This window comes from Staurois parvus, unplaced genomic scaffold (genome assembly GCF_062004578.1).
Source record: "Staurois parvus isolate SC_StPar_1 unplaced genomic scaffold, SC_StPar_1.0 ptg001043l, whole genome shotgun sequence".
Lineage (NCBI taxonomy): Eukaryota > Metazoa > Chordata > Amphibia > Anura > Ranidae > Staurois > Staurois parvus.
In genome coordinates, this window is record NW_028318839.1 from 331,543 (window position 1) to 348,280 (window position 16,738).

At 47.9% G+C, this 16,738-nt stretch overlaps 1 protein-coding gene across 1 annotated transcript in view; it reads left to right on the top strand.

Annotated features, from left to right (window-relative positions):
• Positions 1-16,738, top strand: part of LOC149440962 (vomeronasal type-2 receptor 26-like) — a 146,036-nt gene that overhangs the window by 59,675 nt on the left and 69,623 nt on the right. The window contains exon 3 of the mRNA XM_089657929.1: positions 60-351. Within this exon, the coding sequence (XP_089514055.1) occupies positions 60-351 (292 nt within the window). The remainder of the gene's footprint in view (positions 1-59; positions 352-16,738) is intronic.

The following is a 16,738-nucleotide window of genomic DNA, read 5'->3' on the forward strand; positions in this document are numbered from 1 at the left end:
GGAGATTAGGGGTGATTTTTGGTTTACTATACCTTTGTATAAATAATTGTCTTTTTCAGCCAAAGACCAGTTTTTCTCCGGCACATGCTGGCGTTCATGTTTGCCATAGAGGAAATAAACCGCAGAACAGACATCTTGCCAAACATAACTCTGGGTTACACCATCTACGATTCCTGCACTTCACAGCTGAAAGCCTTGCAGAGTACTCTCAGTATTATTTCAGGGACAGAGAAGATAGTGCCAAATTACAGCTGTTATAAACAAGGCAAAGTGGTTGGAATTATTGGGCACAGGCTATCCTCCTCATCGACTTCCATGGCCAGTGTGACTGGAATCTACAGGTACCCACAGGTGAGCAACAATTCTACATATTGAGATTGGCATACTCCCAATAATGTTTAGATGTTTCTAAAGTATTTGATAAAAGGCCACACAGCACAAACAATGTTCTAAGCCAGAGGTCTCTAAACTTTCTAAACAAAGGGCCAGTTTTCTGGCCTTTAGACTTAAGAGGGGCCAGACTGTGGCCAGAGGGAGTAGAAAATGTGTTGGCATCAGTGGGAGTGAACAATGCCCTATATTTGATATTTTATATAGTGTCCCATTGTTGATGTCAGTGGGAGGAATAGTGCCACATCATTGGTGTTAGTGGGCAGAATATTGTCCCATCATTGGTGTCAGTGGGATGCGTATTGCCCTACTGTTGGTATCAGCGGAAGCAATAATGCCCCATCATTGGTGTCAGTGGGTGGAATTGTACCCCATCATTGGTGTCAGTGAGAGGAATTATGTTCTATTTTTTATGTCGGTGATAGGAATAGTACTCTGAGGACCGGATAAAGGCAATCAAAGGGCCACATCTGGCCCCAGACCGCAGTTTGGAGACCACTGTTCTAAGCAATTGTCAGCATGGATTCATTAAAGACCAAAAGTATCATGCAAATCTGTTTGTCTTTTTATGAGGAAGTAAGCAAAAAGAAAAAAGTTATTAAATGACCAGCATGGGGTAAACACCAGAGCCAGTACCAGACCTTTATCCTTGAGGAGTGTCAGGTATGGATTTCAAGGGGGAACCCCCACAAAAAAAGTGCAGTTTCCCCCAAAATCCATACCAGACCTTCATCCAGGTATGCTGCCCAACATGCCAGAACGTTAGGAGCAGCAAGTGTGCATGCCCACTCCTCCTAAACCATACTAGGCCACATGCCCTCAAACTTGAAAGGGTACCTTTCTGGTGGAAACCCGCAACTGATCTAGTGGAGGTCTGTGGGCAGGGACTTATCAGAATCTAGAAGCTACTTTAAAATGAGAAGGCCCACTCCTCACGTGAATGAGTAAGAGGTACAGTACATAATACCCTTACTGTTTAACCTCTTCTTCACTGTGCTATAGACCAATGATGCTCTTCTGCATTGTTCAGTCTCATGTCTCTCATTTTTCTCTTGGCAATGCCCCATAGATTCTCTATGGGGTTCAGGTAAGGCAAGTTTGCTGGCCAATCAAGCACAGTAATTCCAAGGTCATTGAATCAGGTTTTGGTGCTTTTGGCAGTGTGGGCAGGTGCCAAGTCCCACTGGAAAATTAAGTCAGCATTCTCATAAAGCTCATGTCAGGGCAGGAGCTGTGGAACGGACAGGCAGGCCTAATGGCAGGGTCACCCACCGACTGACGACAACCACCACCCACAGACCAGAGTCCCTCAGGGCGCGGAGTCTAAGCCTCAGGGTGCCCTTCACCAGGGCCCCTGATGGTGGAGATGGACTTGACGCAGCCAGGGACCAGGTCGCGGCCCCCAAGTCACCCCAGCTGTGGTAATGGCCGCCACCAATGGCGTATAGCTGGTAGGAACCAGATAAGACAATAGCGTAGTCGGGCAGGCCGGGTCGATAACAGCGGGACAGACAGTACAGAACGGTAGACAAGAATATACAGGTCACAAGCCGGGTTCAGCAACGGGAGGTCAGATAAAGGGATAACGCTGAGAATAGTCTAGTCAAAGCCGAGTCAGTTTCCAGGAGAGCCACGAGAGTAGAAACAGAGCTTGCTGCAACACGAACATACTAGACACGAATGCAAAGAGCAAGTGCAGACAACAGGCTTAAATGTGATCAACCACACCCCTCTGGGGGATGGACCGCAGAGGCCTGAAAGCATAAAAGTCTCCCACCATGCTCTGCAGAAACCTAAGATGGATGCCAGCACATGGAGCAGCATAACCTCTGGGAAAAGGTAGGACCTTGACAGTACCTCCTCCTCAAGGGCCCCTCCCCCTCCGCGGCTCAACAAAAGGCTTCTGAGGAAAGCGGGCATGAAAAGAGTGGAGGAGGGCAGGAGCATGAACATCCGCGGAAGGAACGTTCCTCGGGACCATAACTGCGCCAATGAACCAGGAACTGCACCCGACCGCGCATCAATCGAGAGTCCAGGATCCGGCTCACCTTATACTCCTCATGACCGTCAACCCAGATGGGACAGGGCCGAGGCAGAGAGGTAGTGAAGCGATTGCAGACCAGAGGCTTCAACAGGGATACAGGGAAGACATTGGAGATCCGCATCCCAGGAGAAAGGGCAAGGGCATAGGCAACTGGATTCACCTTGCGAAGGATGCGAAAAGGGCCAACAAAACGGGGGGCCAGTTTGCGTGCAGGCACCCGAAGATTGAGGTTGCGAGTAGACAACCACACCCGATCTCCGACCTGGTATGAAGGAGCAGGCAGCCTTCTGCAATCAGCCTGGAACTTCTGGTGCTGTGCTGAGTCCTTCAAGGACTTCTGGATCTGCCCCCATGAAGAACGCAGGGCAGCAAGATGGTTCTCCACAGAGCATGGTGAGAACCTCTCAGGTAATACCACAGGTTGGAATCCATAGTTGGCCATGAAGGGAGACATCCCGGAGGAGGAGTTGACAGCCGAGTTCCTGGCAAGCTCCGCCCATGGCAGGAGATCGGCCCAATCGTCCTGATGGTCCGAGATATAGCAGCGAAGGAATTGTTCCAGGGCCTGGTTGGAACGCTCCGCAGCCCCATTGGACTGCGGGTGGTAGGCCGAAGAGAAGGAGAGCCGGATACCCAACTGGGAGCAGAAGGCACGCCAGAACCTGGACACGAACTGACTCCCACGGTCCGAGACAATCACCCTGGGCAACCCATGCAGGCAAAAAATCTCCCTGGCAAAAACCGTGGCCAGTTCTTGCACAGTTGGTAATTAACTTGAGCGGAACACAATGGCACATTTTGGAAAAACGATCGATGACCATGAGAATGACCGTATGGCCCCGAGACACCGGGAGGTCTACAATAAAATCCATGTTCAGGTGTGACCAGGGACGCTCCCCATTGGAAATGGGTTGCAGAAGGCCCAGTGGAAGATGCCGTGGAGATTTATTCTGGGCACAGACCAAACATGCCGCTACATAAGAGGCGATGTCGGCACGGAGAGTTGGCCACCAGAATAAACGAGAGATGACCCAGGACAACTGGTTCCTCCCTGGATGACCGGCAGTCTTGGAGTTATGGTAGGTATGCAGCAGGCGGGTGCGCAATCCCTCAGGTACGAAACATCTACCATCCGGTCTCTCGGGAGGAGCGTCAGTTTGAGCCGCCAAAATCTGCTCCCCAAGGGGAGAAGTCAAACTGGTGCAAATGGCAGCTAGGATCTGATCCGGAGGTATGACCGAGGTTGGCTCAGAGTGCTCCCTGGACAACTTAGAGTATTGCCGCGACAATGCATCAGCCCTGACATTCTTGGAACCAGGCAAATAGGAGACCACATAGTTGAAACACGACAAGAACAAGGCCCATCTGGCCTGATGGGGCGTCAATCTCTTGGCCTCCGAGAGATATGTCAGGTTCTTGTGATCGGTAAGAATGAGGACCGGAACCGCGGAGCCCTCGAGCAGGTGCCTCCATTCCTTGAGAGCCTGAATGATGGCCAAAAACTCCCTATCTCCAATCTGGTAGTTGCATTCTGCAGAGGAAAGCTTCCTGGAGTAGAACCCACAGGGAAGTAGGGGTCCATCGGGCGACCGACGCTGAGACAGGAGAGAGCCTACTCCCGTCTCAGATGCATCAACCTCGAGGACGAAAGGCAACCCAGGATTGGGATGAGACAGTATTGGAGCCGAAGCAAAGGCGGATTTCAGAGCCTCGAAAGCTACGATGGCCTCGGATGGCCACTCATGAGGATTACTGCCCTTCTTGGTTAGGTCTGAGAGAGGCTTTGCCAGCGTGGAGAAGTTCCTGATGAACTTCCGATAATAGCTGGCGAAACCCAAAAAGCGCTGAATGGGCCGAAGACCATTGGGACGAGGCCATTGCAGAACCGCCGCAACCTTCTAAGGTTCCATTGAGAATCCCACCACAGAAATGATGAAGCCCAAAAAGGCAACCTGGGACCGGTGGAATTCACACTTCTCGAGCTTACAAAAGAGTTTGTTCTCACATAACCGTTGCAGCACCCGCTTGACATCCTGGATATGGGACTCCATGGAGGCAGAGTAAACCAGGATGTCATCCAAGCAAACCACCACGCACTGCTGCAACAAGTCACGAAAGACACCATTTATGAACTCCTGAAAGACCGCAGGCGCGTTACACAACCCGAAGGGCATCACCAGAGATTCATAGTGACCGGTTCTGGTGTTAAACGCGGTCTTCCACTCGTCCCCTTGCTTGATCCGTACGAGGTTGTACGCCGCCCTAAGGTCGAGTTTGGTAAAGACCGTTGCTCCCTTGAGGCGGTCGAACAACTCGGTAATCAACAGAATAGGGTAGGCATTCTTGATGGTGATTCGATTGAGACCCCTATAATTGATGCAAGGCCTCAATTTACCACCCTTCTTCTTTACGAAGAAAAAGCCCGCTTCTGCTGGGAAGGTAGACTTACGAATGTGCCCCCGGGAAAGTGCATCCGCAACGTACTCCTCCATGGCCTGATTCTCCGCAATCGAAAGAGGATACACCCTGCCACACGGAGGAGTGACACCGGGTTGCAAGGGTATGGCGCAGTAGTAAGGACGATATGGAGGTAAGGCACCAGCGCGCACCTTGTCAAACACATCCAGGTACTCCCTATAGTCGGTAGGCAACACAGAGTCCGAGGAGGCACACAACACCTTAACCGGCCCACGGATGCACCCGGCCCCACACTGTGGAGACCACGAGAGAATCTCGGCCGTTCGCCAATTAAAGGTTGGATTGTGCCTCTGGAGCCAGGGATAGCCCAACACCACAGAATAGTGCGGGGAAGAAATTACCTGAAAACAGGCCAACTCCCTGTGAACAGCCCCAATAGCTACTTCAACCGACAGGGTCTCGTGGGTAACCTGCGGCGGTTGCAGGGGCCTGCCATCTATCGCCTCGAGAACCAATGGGATAACTCGAGCCTGCAGGGGAATGGAGTACTGGGCAGCAAACGAGCTGTCCATAAACAACCCGCCGGCCCCAGAGTCTACCAACGCCTGGGTCGTCACCGAGCCCTCCGCCCAAGAGAGGACAACGGTGATCAGTGGTTTATCTTTGCGGAACACCGGGGACGAGGAAACTCCACCCAAGATCTGTCCCCGACAGGATCTCAGGTGCGAGCATTTCCCGGATGGACCGGACAGGACTGCTGAAAGTGCCCACCAAGGCCACAGTACAGGCAGCAACCCTCTCGACGCTGAACGGCCCGCTGTCCCTCGGAAAGGCGAGCAAACCCCAGCTGCATGGGCTCACCACCAGACAAGCCATCCCCAGGAGGCGTGGGAGGAGAGGGAGGAATGGGTGGGACAGAAAACGCAGGCGCCAGTCAGTTGGGAGGCCTTCGCAGGCGCTCCTTGAGTGAAGGCCTCTCCCTGAGCCTGGTGTCAATCAGGATTAGAAAGGAAATGAGTGCTTCCAGCTCCACAGGCAGTTCCTTGGCTGCATTCTCGTCTTTCAACGCATCTGAAAGACCATGAGAAAAAGCAGCCACCAGAGCCTCATTGTTCCAGCCCACGTCTGCCGCCAGGGTACGAAACTCTATGGCGTACTCGGCAACGGTCCGTGAACCGCAATGCATGTACATGAGCATCTTGGCAGCCGAGGCGGAGCGAGCAGGCACGTTGAATACCCTACGGAAGGCGTCGACAAAACCGGAAAACTCGTGAATCACCGGGTCATTCCTCTCCCATAAGAGATTTGCCCAGGACAAGGCCTTGTCTGAGAGCAGCGAGATTAGGAAGCCCACCTTTGACCTCTCAGTCGGAAAAACGTGGGGTATTAACTCAAAATAAATGCCCACCTGGTTGAGGAACCCACGACACTGACTTGGCTCACCCCCATAGTGCTGTGGAAGAGGGGCTGAACCAGTCATACCTCTGGGCACCGTGGGTGCAGCAGACGCAGCAGTAGGCGCAACAACTGGAGCAGCAGCAGGGGCGACCACAGGAGTGACAACCGGCCTAATAGCACCAGGAGTAAGGTGCGCGGTGCGTGCAAGCAGCGTCTGCAACGCCTGAGCGAACTGATCCAGCAGGAGATCCTGTTAATCACGTCTGGCGACTAACATGAGAAGCGAAGGCGTACCTGCACCGTCAGGATTCATGGCATTCGTATAATGTCAGGGCAGGAGCTGTGGAACGGATAGGCAGGCCTAATGGCAGGGTCACGCACCGACTGACGACAACCACCACCCACAGACTGGAGTCCCTCAGGGCGCGGAGTCTAAGCCTCAGGCTGCCCTTCACCAGGGCCCCTGATGGGGATGGACTTGATGCAGCCAGGGATCAGGTCGTGGCCCCCAAATCACCCCAGCTGTGGTAATGGCCGCCGCCAATGGCGTATAGCTGGTAGGAACCAGATAAGACAATAGCGTAGTCGGGCAGGCCGGGTCGATAACAGCGGGACAGACAGTACAGAACGGTAGACAAGAATATACAGGTAACAAGCCGGGTTCAGCAACGGGAGGTCAGATAAAGGGATAACGCTGAGAATAGTCTAGTCAAAGCCGAGTCAGTTTCCAGGAGAGCCACGAGAGTAGAAACAGAGCTTGCTGCAACACAAACATACAAGACACGAATGCAAAGAGCAAGTGCAGACAACAGGCTTAAATGTGATCAACCACACTCCTCTGTGGGATGGACCGCAGAGGCCTGAAAGCATAAAAGGCTCCCACCATGTTCTGCAGAAACCCAAGATGGATGCCAGCACATGGAGCAGCATAACCTCTGGGAAAAGGTAGGACCTTGACAGCTCATCTGCGGAAGGAAGCATGAAGTGCTCCAAAATCTCCTGGTAGACGGCTGCGTTGACCCTGGACTTAATGAAGCACAGTGGACCAACACCAGTAGATGACATGGCTCCCAAAATCAGCACAGACTGTGGAAACTTCACCCTGGACTTCAAGCATCTTGCAGTGTGTGCCTCTCCATTCTTCCTCCATACTCTGGGTCCTTGGTTTTCAAATGAGATGCAAAAGTTGTTCTCATCAGAAAAGAGGACTTTGGACCACTGAGCAACAGACCAGGTCTGTTTTTCTTTAGCCCAGGAAAGACGCTTCTGACATTCGTTGTTCAGGAGCTGCTTGACAAGAGGAATACGACATTTGAAGCCCATGTCTAGGATCCGTGTGTGGTGGCTCTTGATGCACTGACTCCAGCCTCAGTCCACTCCTTGTGAAAGTCCCCAACACTTTTGAATGGCCTTTCCCTGACAATCCTCTCCAGGCTGCGGTCATCCCTGCTGCTTGTGCACCTTTTTCTTCCACACTTTTCCCTTCCACATAACTTTCTATTAATGTGCTTTGATACAGCACTTTGGGAACATCCAACTTCTTTTGCAATTACCTTTTGAGGCTTTCCCTCCTTATGGAGGGTGTCATTGATGGTTTTCTGCACAACTGTCAGGTCAGCAGTCTTTCCCATGATTGTGATTCCTACTGAACCAGACTGAGAGACCATTTAAAGGTTCAGGAACCCTTTGCAGGTGTTATGGCTTAATTAGCTGATTGGAGTGGGACACTTTGAGCCGACAATATTGCACCTATTCACAATATTTCACAATATTCTAATTTTTTGAGATTGTGGATTTGGGGTTTTCATGAGCTGTAAGCCATAATCATCACAATTATGACAAATAATGGCTTGAACTATCTTGCTTTGTATGTAATGAGTCTATCTCATATATTAGTTTCACCTTTTAAGTTACATTACTGAAATAAATGAACTTTTGCACGATATTCTAATTTTTCGAGTTTCACCTGTATTCATTAGATGACAATGGGAACACCCATAAAAATTAAATGCTAAAAACTGGGAGAATAAAAAATAAAATAAAAAATGCAAAGGAAGATGATAATAAAATGTCCATGCATTGAAGATAAAATAAGATAAGAATAAATAGATTTGCTATGGTGAAAAAATCCTAGGCAATGAAATGGATAGGACACTAAGGCGGAGAATATATGACAATTTAGAGCTAGGAAAAAATAAAGAAATATAATTTTTAAAAAAAGAGAAGGTCCAATGGGTGGTCTCAACTATTATCAATAAAGCAGTTGAGATCCATATCAACATTGAGACCTCTGGGGTAAAGGGTGCCCATCTCGAAAATTCATTTGGATTCAAGTTGCGAGACTGCCCTTTTCCTCTCCAATGTGATTTGATCATGTCTATGCCCACAAATGTGAGGGTGGAGGGTTCTTTATTATGACGTCTTTTAAAGTGCTTTGAAAGCGAGTGATCCTTAAAACCTCTTTTTACGTTGTTCCCTCAATCTGTCACTTAATTTTCTTGTGGTATGTCCTGTATACTGTTTGCCACAGGGGCACCCCAAAAGATAGACCACATATCGGCTATGGCACGTAATAAACTTACCAATTTTGTATTTTTTTCCAGAATATGTTGAGGTAAATGAATGGACTTTCCTTTTATGATGATTATTGCACACACAAATAACGCATTTGTTACACGGAATAAATCCAGTAACATTGGAGAAAAAGGATAAGCTAGAGGGAGGGTTTACCACATTAGGGGTTATAACATTTCTTAATGCCATTGTTCTTCTGAAAGTCATCTCTGGCCTATCAGGTAATAATTTAGTAAGGACTGGGTCAGCCTTTAGTATACCCCAGTTTTTGTTGAATATTTTAGTGATCAGCTTATGTTGGATTGAGAAGGTGGTCACGAAAGGACAAGTTTTAGTCGGTCTCTGTATACCACTATTATTTAACATACCATCTCTGTCGGCTTGTGCAACTGACATAAGTGTCTTATTTAATACAGATTCACTATACCCTTTTTCTACAAACCTCTCTTTCAAGATGGAGGCTTTTGAGTAGTAGGTGTCAAGATCAGAGCAGTTCCTCCGAATCCTTAGGAACTGTCCTTTCGGTATGTTTGACAGCCAGGCTGGGTGGTGACAACTATCCGTAGGGATATAACTATTCCTATCTGATTTCTTGAAAAATGATTCTGTGATGATAATACTCTTAATTAGTGTTAAGTCTAGGAAATTAATCTGGCTAAGGCTATAATCAAAAGTTAGTTTGATGTTCAGATCATTGTTATTCAGAGTGCCAAAAAAGTTAAGAAGAGTCTGTACGTTGCCATTCCGTAACAAGAAAACATCATCGATGTAGCGTCTATAAAAAGGACAATTCAGGCCACTCTCTAGAATAAATAATGTCCTCCTCCCACCTGGCCATGAAGAGGTTGGCCAGGCTGGGAACAAATTTTGCTACCATAGCTACTCCGCGTGTCTGAAGGTAAAATTTGTTATCAAACCAAAAGTAATTGTTCGCCATAGTAAATCCTAAAAGTTGCAAAATAAAATCTTTCTGTATAGATGGAATGTTAGTAAAACCATCTAGATAAAATTTCAATGCTTCCATCCCATCTTTGTGATCTATATTACTATATAGAGAAGACACACATCTGCAATGACAAGAAATGTATCAGGATAGGCAGATAAATCTCGGCAATCATTAAGCATCTGCTTCGTGTCTTTCAGGTATGATGGGGTACCAGTTACAAGGGGCTGAAGACAATGGTCTATATATTGACCTATTTTGGAGCACAGTGACCCTATTCCACTAATTATAGGCCTACCTGGGGGGTTGATAGGATCTTTGTGTACCTTTGGTAGAATATACATAACTGGCAATTTTGGGTCTGAGGGACACAAGAACTCTTTCTCCTTTTTATTGATAATGTGGTCTTGATACCCCTTATTAATATTAGTCTTAAGTGCCTTTTTATATTGTATCATAGGATCTTTGGGTAGCAAACGATAGGTACTAGTGTCATGAGCGTTTAACTTTCAAAACGTCCAAATCTTTCAAGACCATTTCTTTAAACACATTAATATATGAATGTGACTGTTGGGGTGGGTTGAAAAGGGACGCATTTCTGAAGTTAGAGCATATAATGCCCCCTGAATCAGAAATGCCTTGTGAGGGTGTCAGGGTCCTGTCCACAGCAGAAGTTCTGGCGTTTCTGCCAATACTCTACATGGCCGCAGAAGGACACCTCAGCCTCAGTCTGGTGCCAGATGGCCTTTATAAGGAGACTCATCAATTCCTCTGGTTGCTGGATGATCTCTAGCTGGTTTGTTCCTGTTTCCTGTTACCTGCGACTTCCTGATTCCGACCCGGCTTGTACTTGGACTTGTCTGCTCTACTGACCCCCTGATCTGATTTCGCCTTGGCTAAAGGATACGCTCTCTCTCGCTCCTCCGTGCATGACCTCGGCTATCCCACCTGACCACGTTTGTTCTGTTCCCCACCCGGTACCTGACCTTGGCTCGAACTGACTATCCAACAAACATCCAAATCCTGGAAGGCTTGCATACCACGCACAGGCGCCTCCAGTCTGCAAACCTATCTCCATGCACCAACTGTGCTCCTGAGTGGACCACCAATCAGCACTTCTACAGGCGACCTGTGCAACTTTGTGCCTGACTCCCACTGTCCCACTTTCAGGGGAGTCTGGAAATTAGCCACAAGGGAAGCCCTCTCTCCATTGGCCTCCATCACAAGTACATGATAGAGGGAGGATTAAGCCCAGCTGGATTATTGGTAGGGTTAGCAAAATGTCTCTTATGTGTTAGCTGTCTAACAAACTTATTAATGTCAATATATTTATTGAATTTATTCAAACATTTCTTGGGGCCAAACTTAAGGCCCTTGTCCAATAAAGAGAGCTCCTGTTGACAATTCAGTTTTGCTCAGATTATAAATGCCCTTTCCAGCTATACCCGCCTTTTCTTTGGATCGATGGATCCTCTTTCCTCCTCTTTTTCCTCTTGTATTGCGCTTCTTTTTCTGGGTCTGCCTTGTTCTAAAAAATGATGCTGAGATGGTATATATTGCTCATTGGATCATGTACTCAGTTGTTCATCCATTCTACAAGGGGATGGGGAGGATTTGGATTCCTATATTGTTGAGGAGGGGGCCTATAAGGTGGTCCTCTCTGTCGGGGTCTTTGGGGTGTTCCATTATTCTGACCAACAAAGAAATTTGTGAAAAGAGATTCACAAGAAAGCGGCTACATTATGGACAGAATGCGATACTCAGAAAAATTTCCAAAAAATGATGCTTTATTACACATTAATGATTGACAATCGGGCAATCGCCCTGGTTTACCATCACCTCAGTATGAGACAATACACACAGACCTAAAACCACTTAAAATCACGCCAAGACCGGTCTGGTAATATATGTGCTGCAAAGGCTATGACAACCTTAGTCTAGAGCATTTGCAGCACCGCACATAGGTTACACTCTCTGTAGGAGGTGTTTTTCAAAAAATTGTACCATAGGTATATAATATCACATGCTATGCATATAGGCAAATACAGTTACCATGTGGAGAGAAACATAACCCTAAGCCAATATAAGGCAATGTGGGTAAAAAATTTAATGAAAAAAGGGGGATATACCCCAGTAATATAATTATGGATTCTTGCAGTACAACCCTGTAAAGGCACATGTGGTTGGGGCCCATCTACCCGTGGTAGACACAAATAGTTGCAAAGATTCATATAGATGAAAGAGTCCCTTTTGATGTCTTGATGGAAAGATGAATATAGATAGCAAAGGCCTGCTTTATATGGTTTCTTCACCACAACATGTGGACTACAAACCACTTTAATATTGGTAATAGAATGAGGCCCAATGGGTCTTCCGCCGGTTGCAATATATGTTGTATGCCTTGCATCTAGAAAATGCATCATAATGTCCCCATCCTGAAATAAGACAAATAATATGAGGATAGTCACTCTGGGTACTCTCACTCAGACGTATATATAGTGTAACAAGAAGCCTTTTTCATTATTCTTGTAACAGTCCACTTACCACCTGTGCCATGGGTAGTAAAAAAGAGAAATATCCTTCATAGGTACTGCTGTGTCTTCAGATCTGTAAGGTTTCTCGCGCATGCCCAGATTTGGTTGAGTTATATTGATGATATTTTCCTTATATGGAGAGGAACATCGGAGGAATTAAAACTCTTCCTGGAGGAGTTAAATCAAAACTCCTTCAATATTAGACTCACATATGTGTTTGATGAAATATGTATCTCCTTTCCTGACCTTGAAATTAGACTTGAAGACAAGAGGCTCCTCACTAAAACGTTCAGAAAACCAACTGCAGCTAATACCTTATTAGATGCCAGAAGTCTTCTTTTATCAAAAGCCCTTTTGCGATCCTCCTGAGCCTTAGCCATTGCCTCCTGTAACAGTTTATTGTTGGATGTGAAAAATTTTAAGGAGTCTTGGGCTGCCGGAACTGGGTTTTTTGGGATCAGGTCGGGCATGAAAGTTGGATGGAAACCATAATTGGTGAAAAACGGGGACTGCCTGGTGGTAGAGTGGTTTGCATTGTTGTAGGCGAACTCCGCCAGGGGCAAGAGTGCCAGCCAGTCGTCCTGCAAGAACGAGGTGTAGCATCTGAGATATTATTCCAACGTTTGGTTGGTTCGCTCAGTCTGCCCATTCGTTGTGGGTGGTAGGCTGAGGAAAAGGACAGTTCCACTTCCAGACTTTCGCATAGAGCTTTCCAGAATTTAGAAGTGAATTGAACACCCTGATCTGAGACTATATTTTTGGGTACACCATGCAGTCTCACTATCTCCCTGATGAAGACTTGTGCTGTCTCGGAAGCAGATGGGGTACTTTTCAGTGGAAGGAAGTGGGCCATCTTTGACAGGCAGTCCACCACCACAAAAATTGCAGTATGATTCTGCTATGGTGGTAGTTCCACTATGAAGTCCATGGAGATCATGCTCCATGGTCTGTCGGGTACCGGTAAAGGACGTAACAGGCCCCAAGCTTTGCTCTTGGAGGGCTTACTCCTGTTGCAGACCGCACAGGTACTTACATAAGCCTAGCAATCTTTGGCCATACTTGGCCACCAAAATGTGCGTTGCACCAACTCTAGGGTCTTGTGTACTCCGAAATGACCCGCCAACGGATGGTCGTGGCAGTAGCCCAGGACCAAGGTCCGAGCTCCTTCTGGTACCATGATCTGCTCCCCTTTCCATAAGAGACCCTCCCTACTCTGTATTGAGATTCCAGGTAAGTTGGGGGCTCCATGAATGCAGCCTGTAATTTAGACAGGAGCTCTGATTGTAATAATAGGAAATTATCTGCCGGCAGGATGGTATCTTGTTTGGGCATTTCTTTGGGGTCCTCATACATACGCGAGAGTGCGTCAGGTTTTGTATTCTTGGACTCTGGTCGGTATGTTATGTGGAAGCTGAACCTTGAAAAGAATAACGCCCACCTGGCTTGACGCGGTCTGAGGCGTTTAGCAGTCCTCAGATATTACAAGTTTTTATGGTCTGTGTAGACCAGAATGGGATGCAAGGCTCCCTCCAATAGGTATCTCCATTCTTCTAGTGCCGTTTTAATGGCCAACAAATCCCGATCTCCGATGTCATAATTCCTTTCTGACGGGGTAAGCTTCCTGGAGAAAAAAGCCACCAGATGCATCAGTTCCTTTACACCCTCTGTGACAGGATTGCCCCCACTGCATTTTCTGACGCATCTACCTCCAATATATAGGGTAGTGACACATCAGGGTGACTTAAAATGGGAGCTGTCATAAACAGCTTCTTGAGAGACTCGAAGGCGACCTGTGCCTCTGGTGTCCACTGAAAGCGTACTCCCATGTTTGTGAGTTGGGTGATAGGAGATACCAGGCCAGAGAGGTTCTTAATAAACTTCCTATAAAAATTGGCAAAGCAAATGAATCGCTGAACCCCTTTCTTATCTGTGGGTACCGGCCATTCCAGGATGGCCGAGATTTTTTGAGGGTCCATAGCAATTCCAGTGGTGGAAATGATTAACCCCAGATATAGGATGCTGGGATGTTCAAAACTAAATTTTTCTGCTTTGGCGTAGAGCCCGTGTTGGCGAAGTCGCTCCAACACGCTTCTGAAGTGACCTTGATGTGCCTCCAAAGATGATGAAAAGATCACGATATCATCTAGGTAAACAATTACAAAGATGTCCAAGAAATCTTTAAATATATCATTCACAAAGTGTTGAAAAGTGGCCAGTGCATTACATAACCCGAAGGGCATGACCAAATATTCAAAGTGACCAAACCGAGTGCGGAAAGCGGTCTTCCACTCATCCCCCTCGCGTATACGAACCAGGTTATATGCACCCCTGAGGTCTAGTTTGGTAAAAATAGAGGCTGATTTCAACCTCTGAAAAAACTTGGGGACTAAGGAAGAGGATAACAGTTTTTAACCGTAGTTTTGTTCAGCTCCTTATAGTCAATACAGGGCCCCAGGGATTTATCCTTTTTCTCCACGAAGAAGATTCCGGCCCCTGCCGGTGATGTGGACGGACGGATAAATCCCTTTCTTAGGCTTTCATCAAAATATTTCTTTAAAGTCCCCAACTCCCGTTCAGACAAGGGAAAAATTCAGCTGAAGGGAATTTCAGATCCCGGGAGAAGGTCAATGGGACAGTCATACGCCCTATGCAGGGGAAGGATGTCTGCTCCCCGGAGACTAAAAACGTCAAGGTACTGATGGCATGCGGTAGGAACCGTTTGTGCTAGCTCAGTGTCTGTGTTTACACAAAGCGGAGTCTGGGTGTCTGGTGGTGACCTGGGGTAGCAATTTTCCTGGCAATAGGGTGAACTAAACTGAACTGACCCAGTCCTCCAGTTAATTTGGGGGTTGTGTGCACGTAGCCAAGGAAGCCCCAAAATAACTGGGAATAGAGCGGATGCTATGGCGTCCAAGCGGAGGAGTTCCTGATGATGACCAGCCATTATAGTGCATATAGGAGGGGTCTCCCGATCTACCAACCCAGATTTAACTTGAGTTTCATCGGCCAAGAGGATGTTCAGGCTGTGCTCCTTGGTCAGTAAGGGAATCTGTTGCTACGTTGCAAATTTAAGATCAATAAAACAACTGCAGGCCCCTGAGTTAATAATGGCCATCACCTGCATGGTTCTTCTCACGAAGCTGAAATGAGATTGGTATGGCCAAGTGAGAGGGTTTATCTACACAGGCACAAAGGCAGGAGTCATAGCAGAAGTAATGGAAGAACACTTACTTAACTTCTCCGGGCAGGAACGTACCACATGGCCTGCTGCTCCACAGTATAGGCAAAGGTTGTTTACCCAGCGTCTCTGGTGCTCTTCAAATGTTAGGGAAGTCCGCATCAACCCCAGTTGCATAGGTTCGGCTCCCTCTCATGGTTAACCCTTGACTGGATCTTTCAGACCTCTGTTCCCAAAGCCTGCGGTCGATCTGAATTGCCAGAGTTATCAAACCTTCAAGGGAATCAGGCACACCTACTCTGGCAAGCTCGTCCTTCAACGGATCAGAAAGGCCTAAGCGGAACTGGTGACACAAGGCTGCGTCATTCCACTGGGTATCCCTGCACCAGTGCCTGAATTCTGAGGCATAGTCCTCTGCTGCCCGGCGACCCTGCTGCAAAGTATGTAGAACCACTTCAGCCGAAGCAGCTCGTTGCGGGTCATCATATAGTTCCACCATTGCTTTGAAAAATGAGGAAACTGAGTCCAGGTGCGAATGGGGGCTCTCCATCAGACAGTGGGCCCAGCCTTAGGATTCCCCCTGCAGTAAGGATATTACAAACCCCACTTTCATAGATTCTGACGAAAAAGTCCATGGCTGCAGGCTAAAGTATAATAGACAGGAATTCTGGATGGCCCTGAACTTCCCTCAATCTCCATTGAACCGCTCAGGCTTTGGCACTCGAGGTTCTGGCACAGGCATGGTGACCACTGCTCCAGTGGACGATCCTGCGGGGTCCCTGGCAGGAGTTGATCAGCCGGGGCTGATGGCGTGGTTAGGGTCTGAATTCATCCTTCCAGATGTGTATAGCTTTCTTGGAGAGTTTTGACAGCTTGGGTGAGTGCCGCCAGGTATTGGCATATCTTATCCAAGGGTGAGGGACCTCTTCCTGGCTCAGTCATGCCTGTATGGTTCTGTTAGGAGCTGACTGGCGGTAGCCTCTAGTGACCCACAGGCTGGAGTTCCCCGGGGCGCGGAGTCTAAGCCTCAGCCTGCTGATTCACCAGAGCCCCTGATGGTGGGGATGGACTTGAAGCAGCCTGAGACCAGGTCGCGACCCCCGAGTACAACCAGCTGTGGTAGAGGTAGCCACCAATGGCAGGTGGCCAGTGAGAGCCAGATGTGAAGAGGTAGTAGCGTAGTCAGACAGGCCGGGTCGGTAGCAGCGGAGGTAGACGGTACAGAGCGGCAGGCAAAAGGATAAACAGGTCACAGGCCA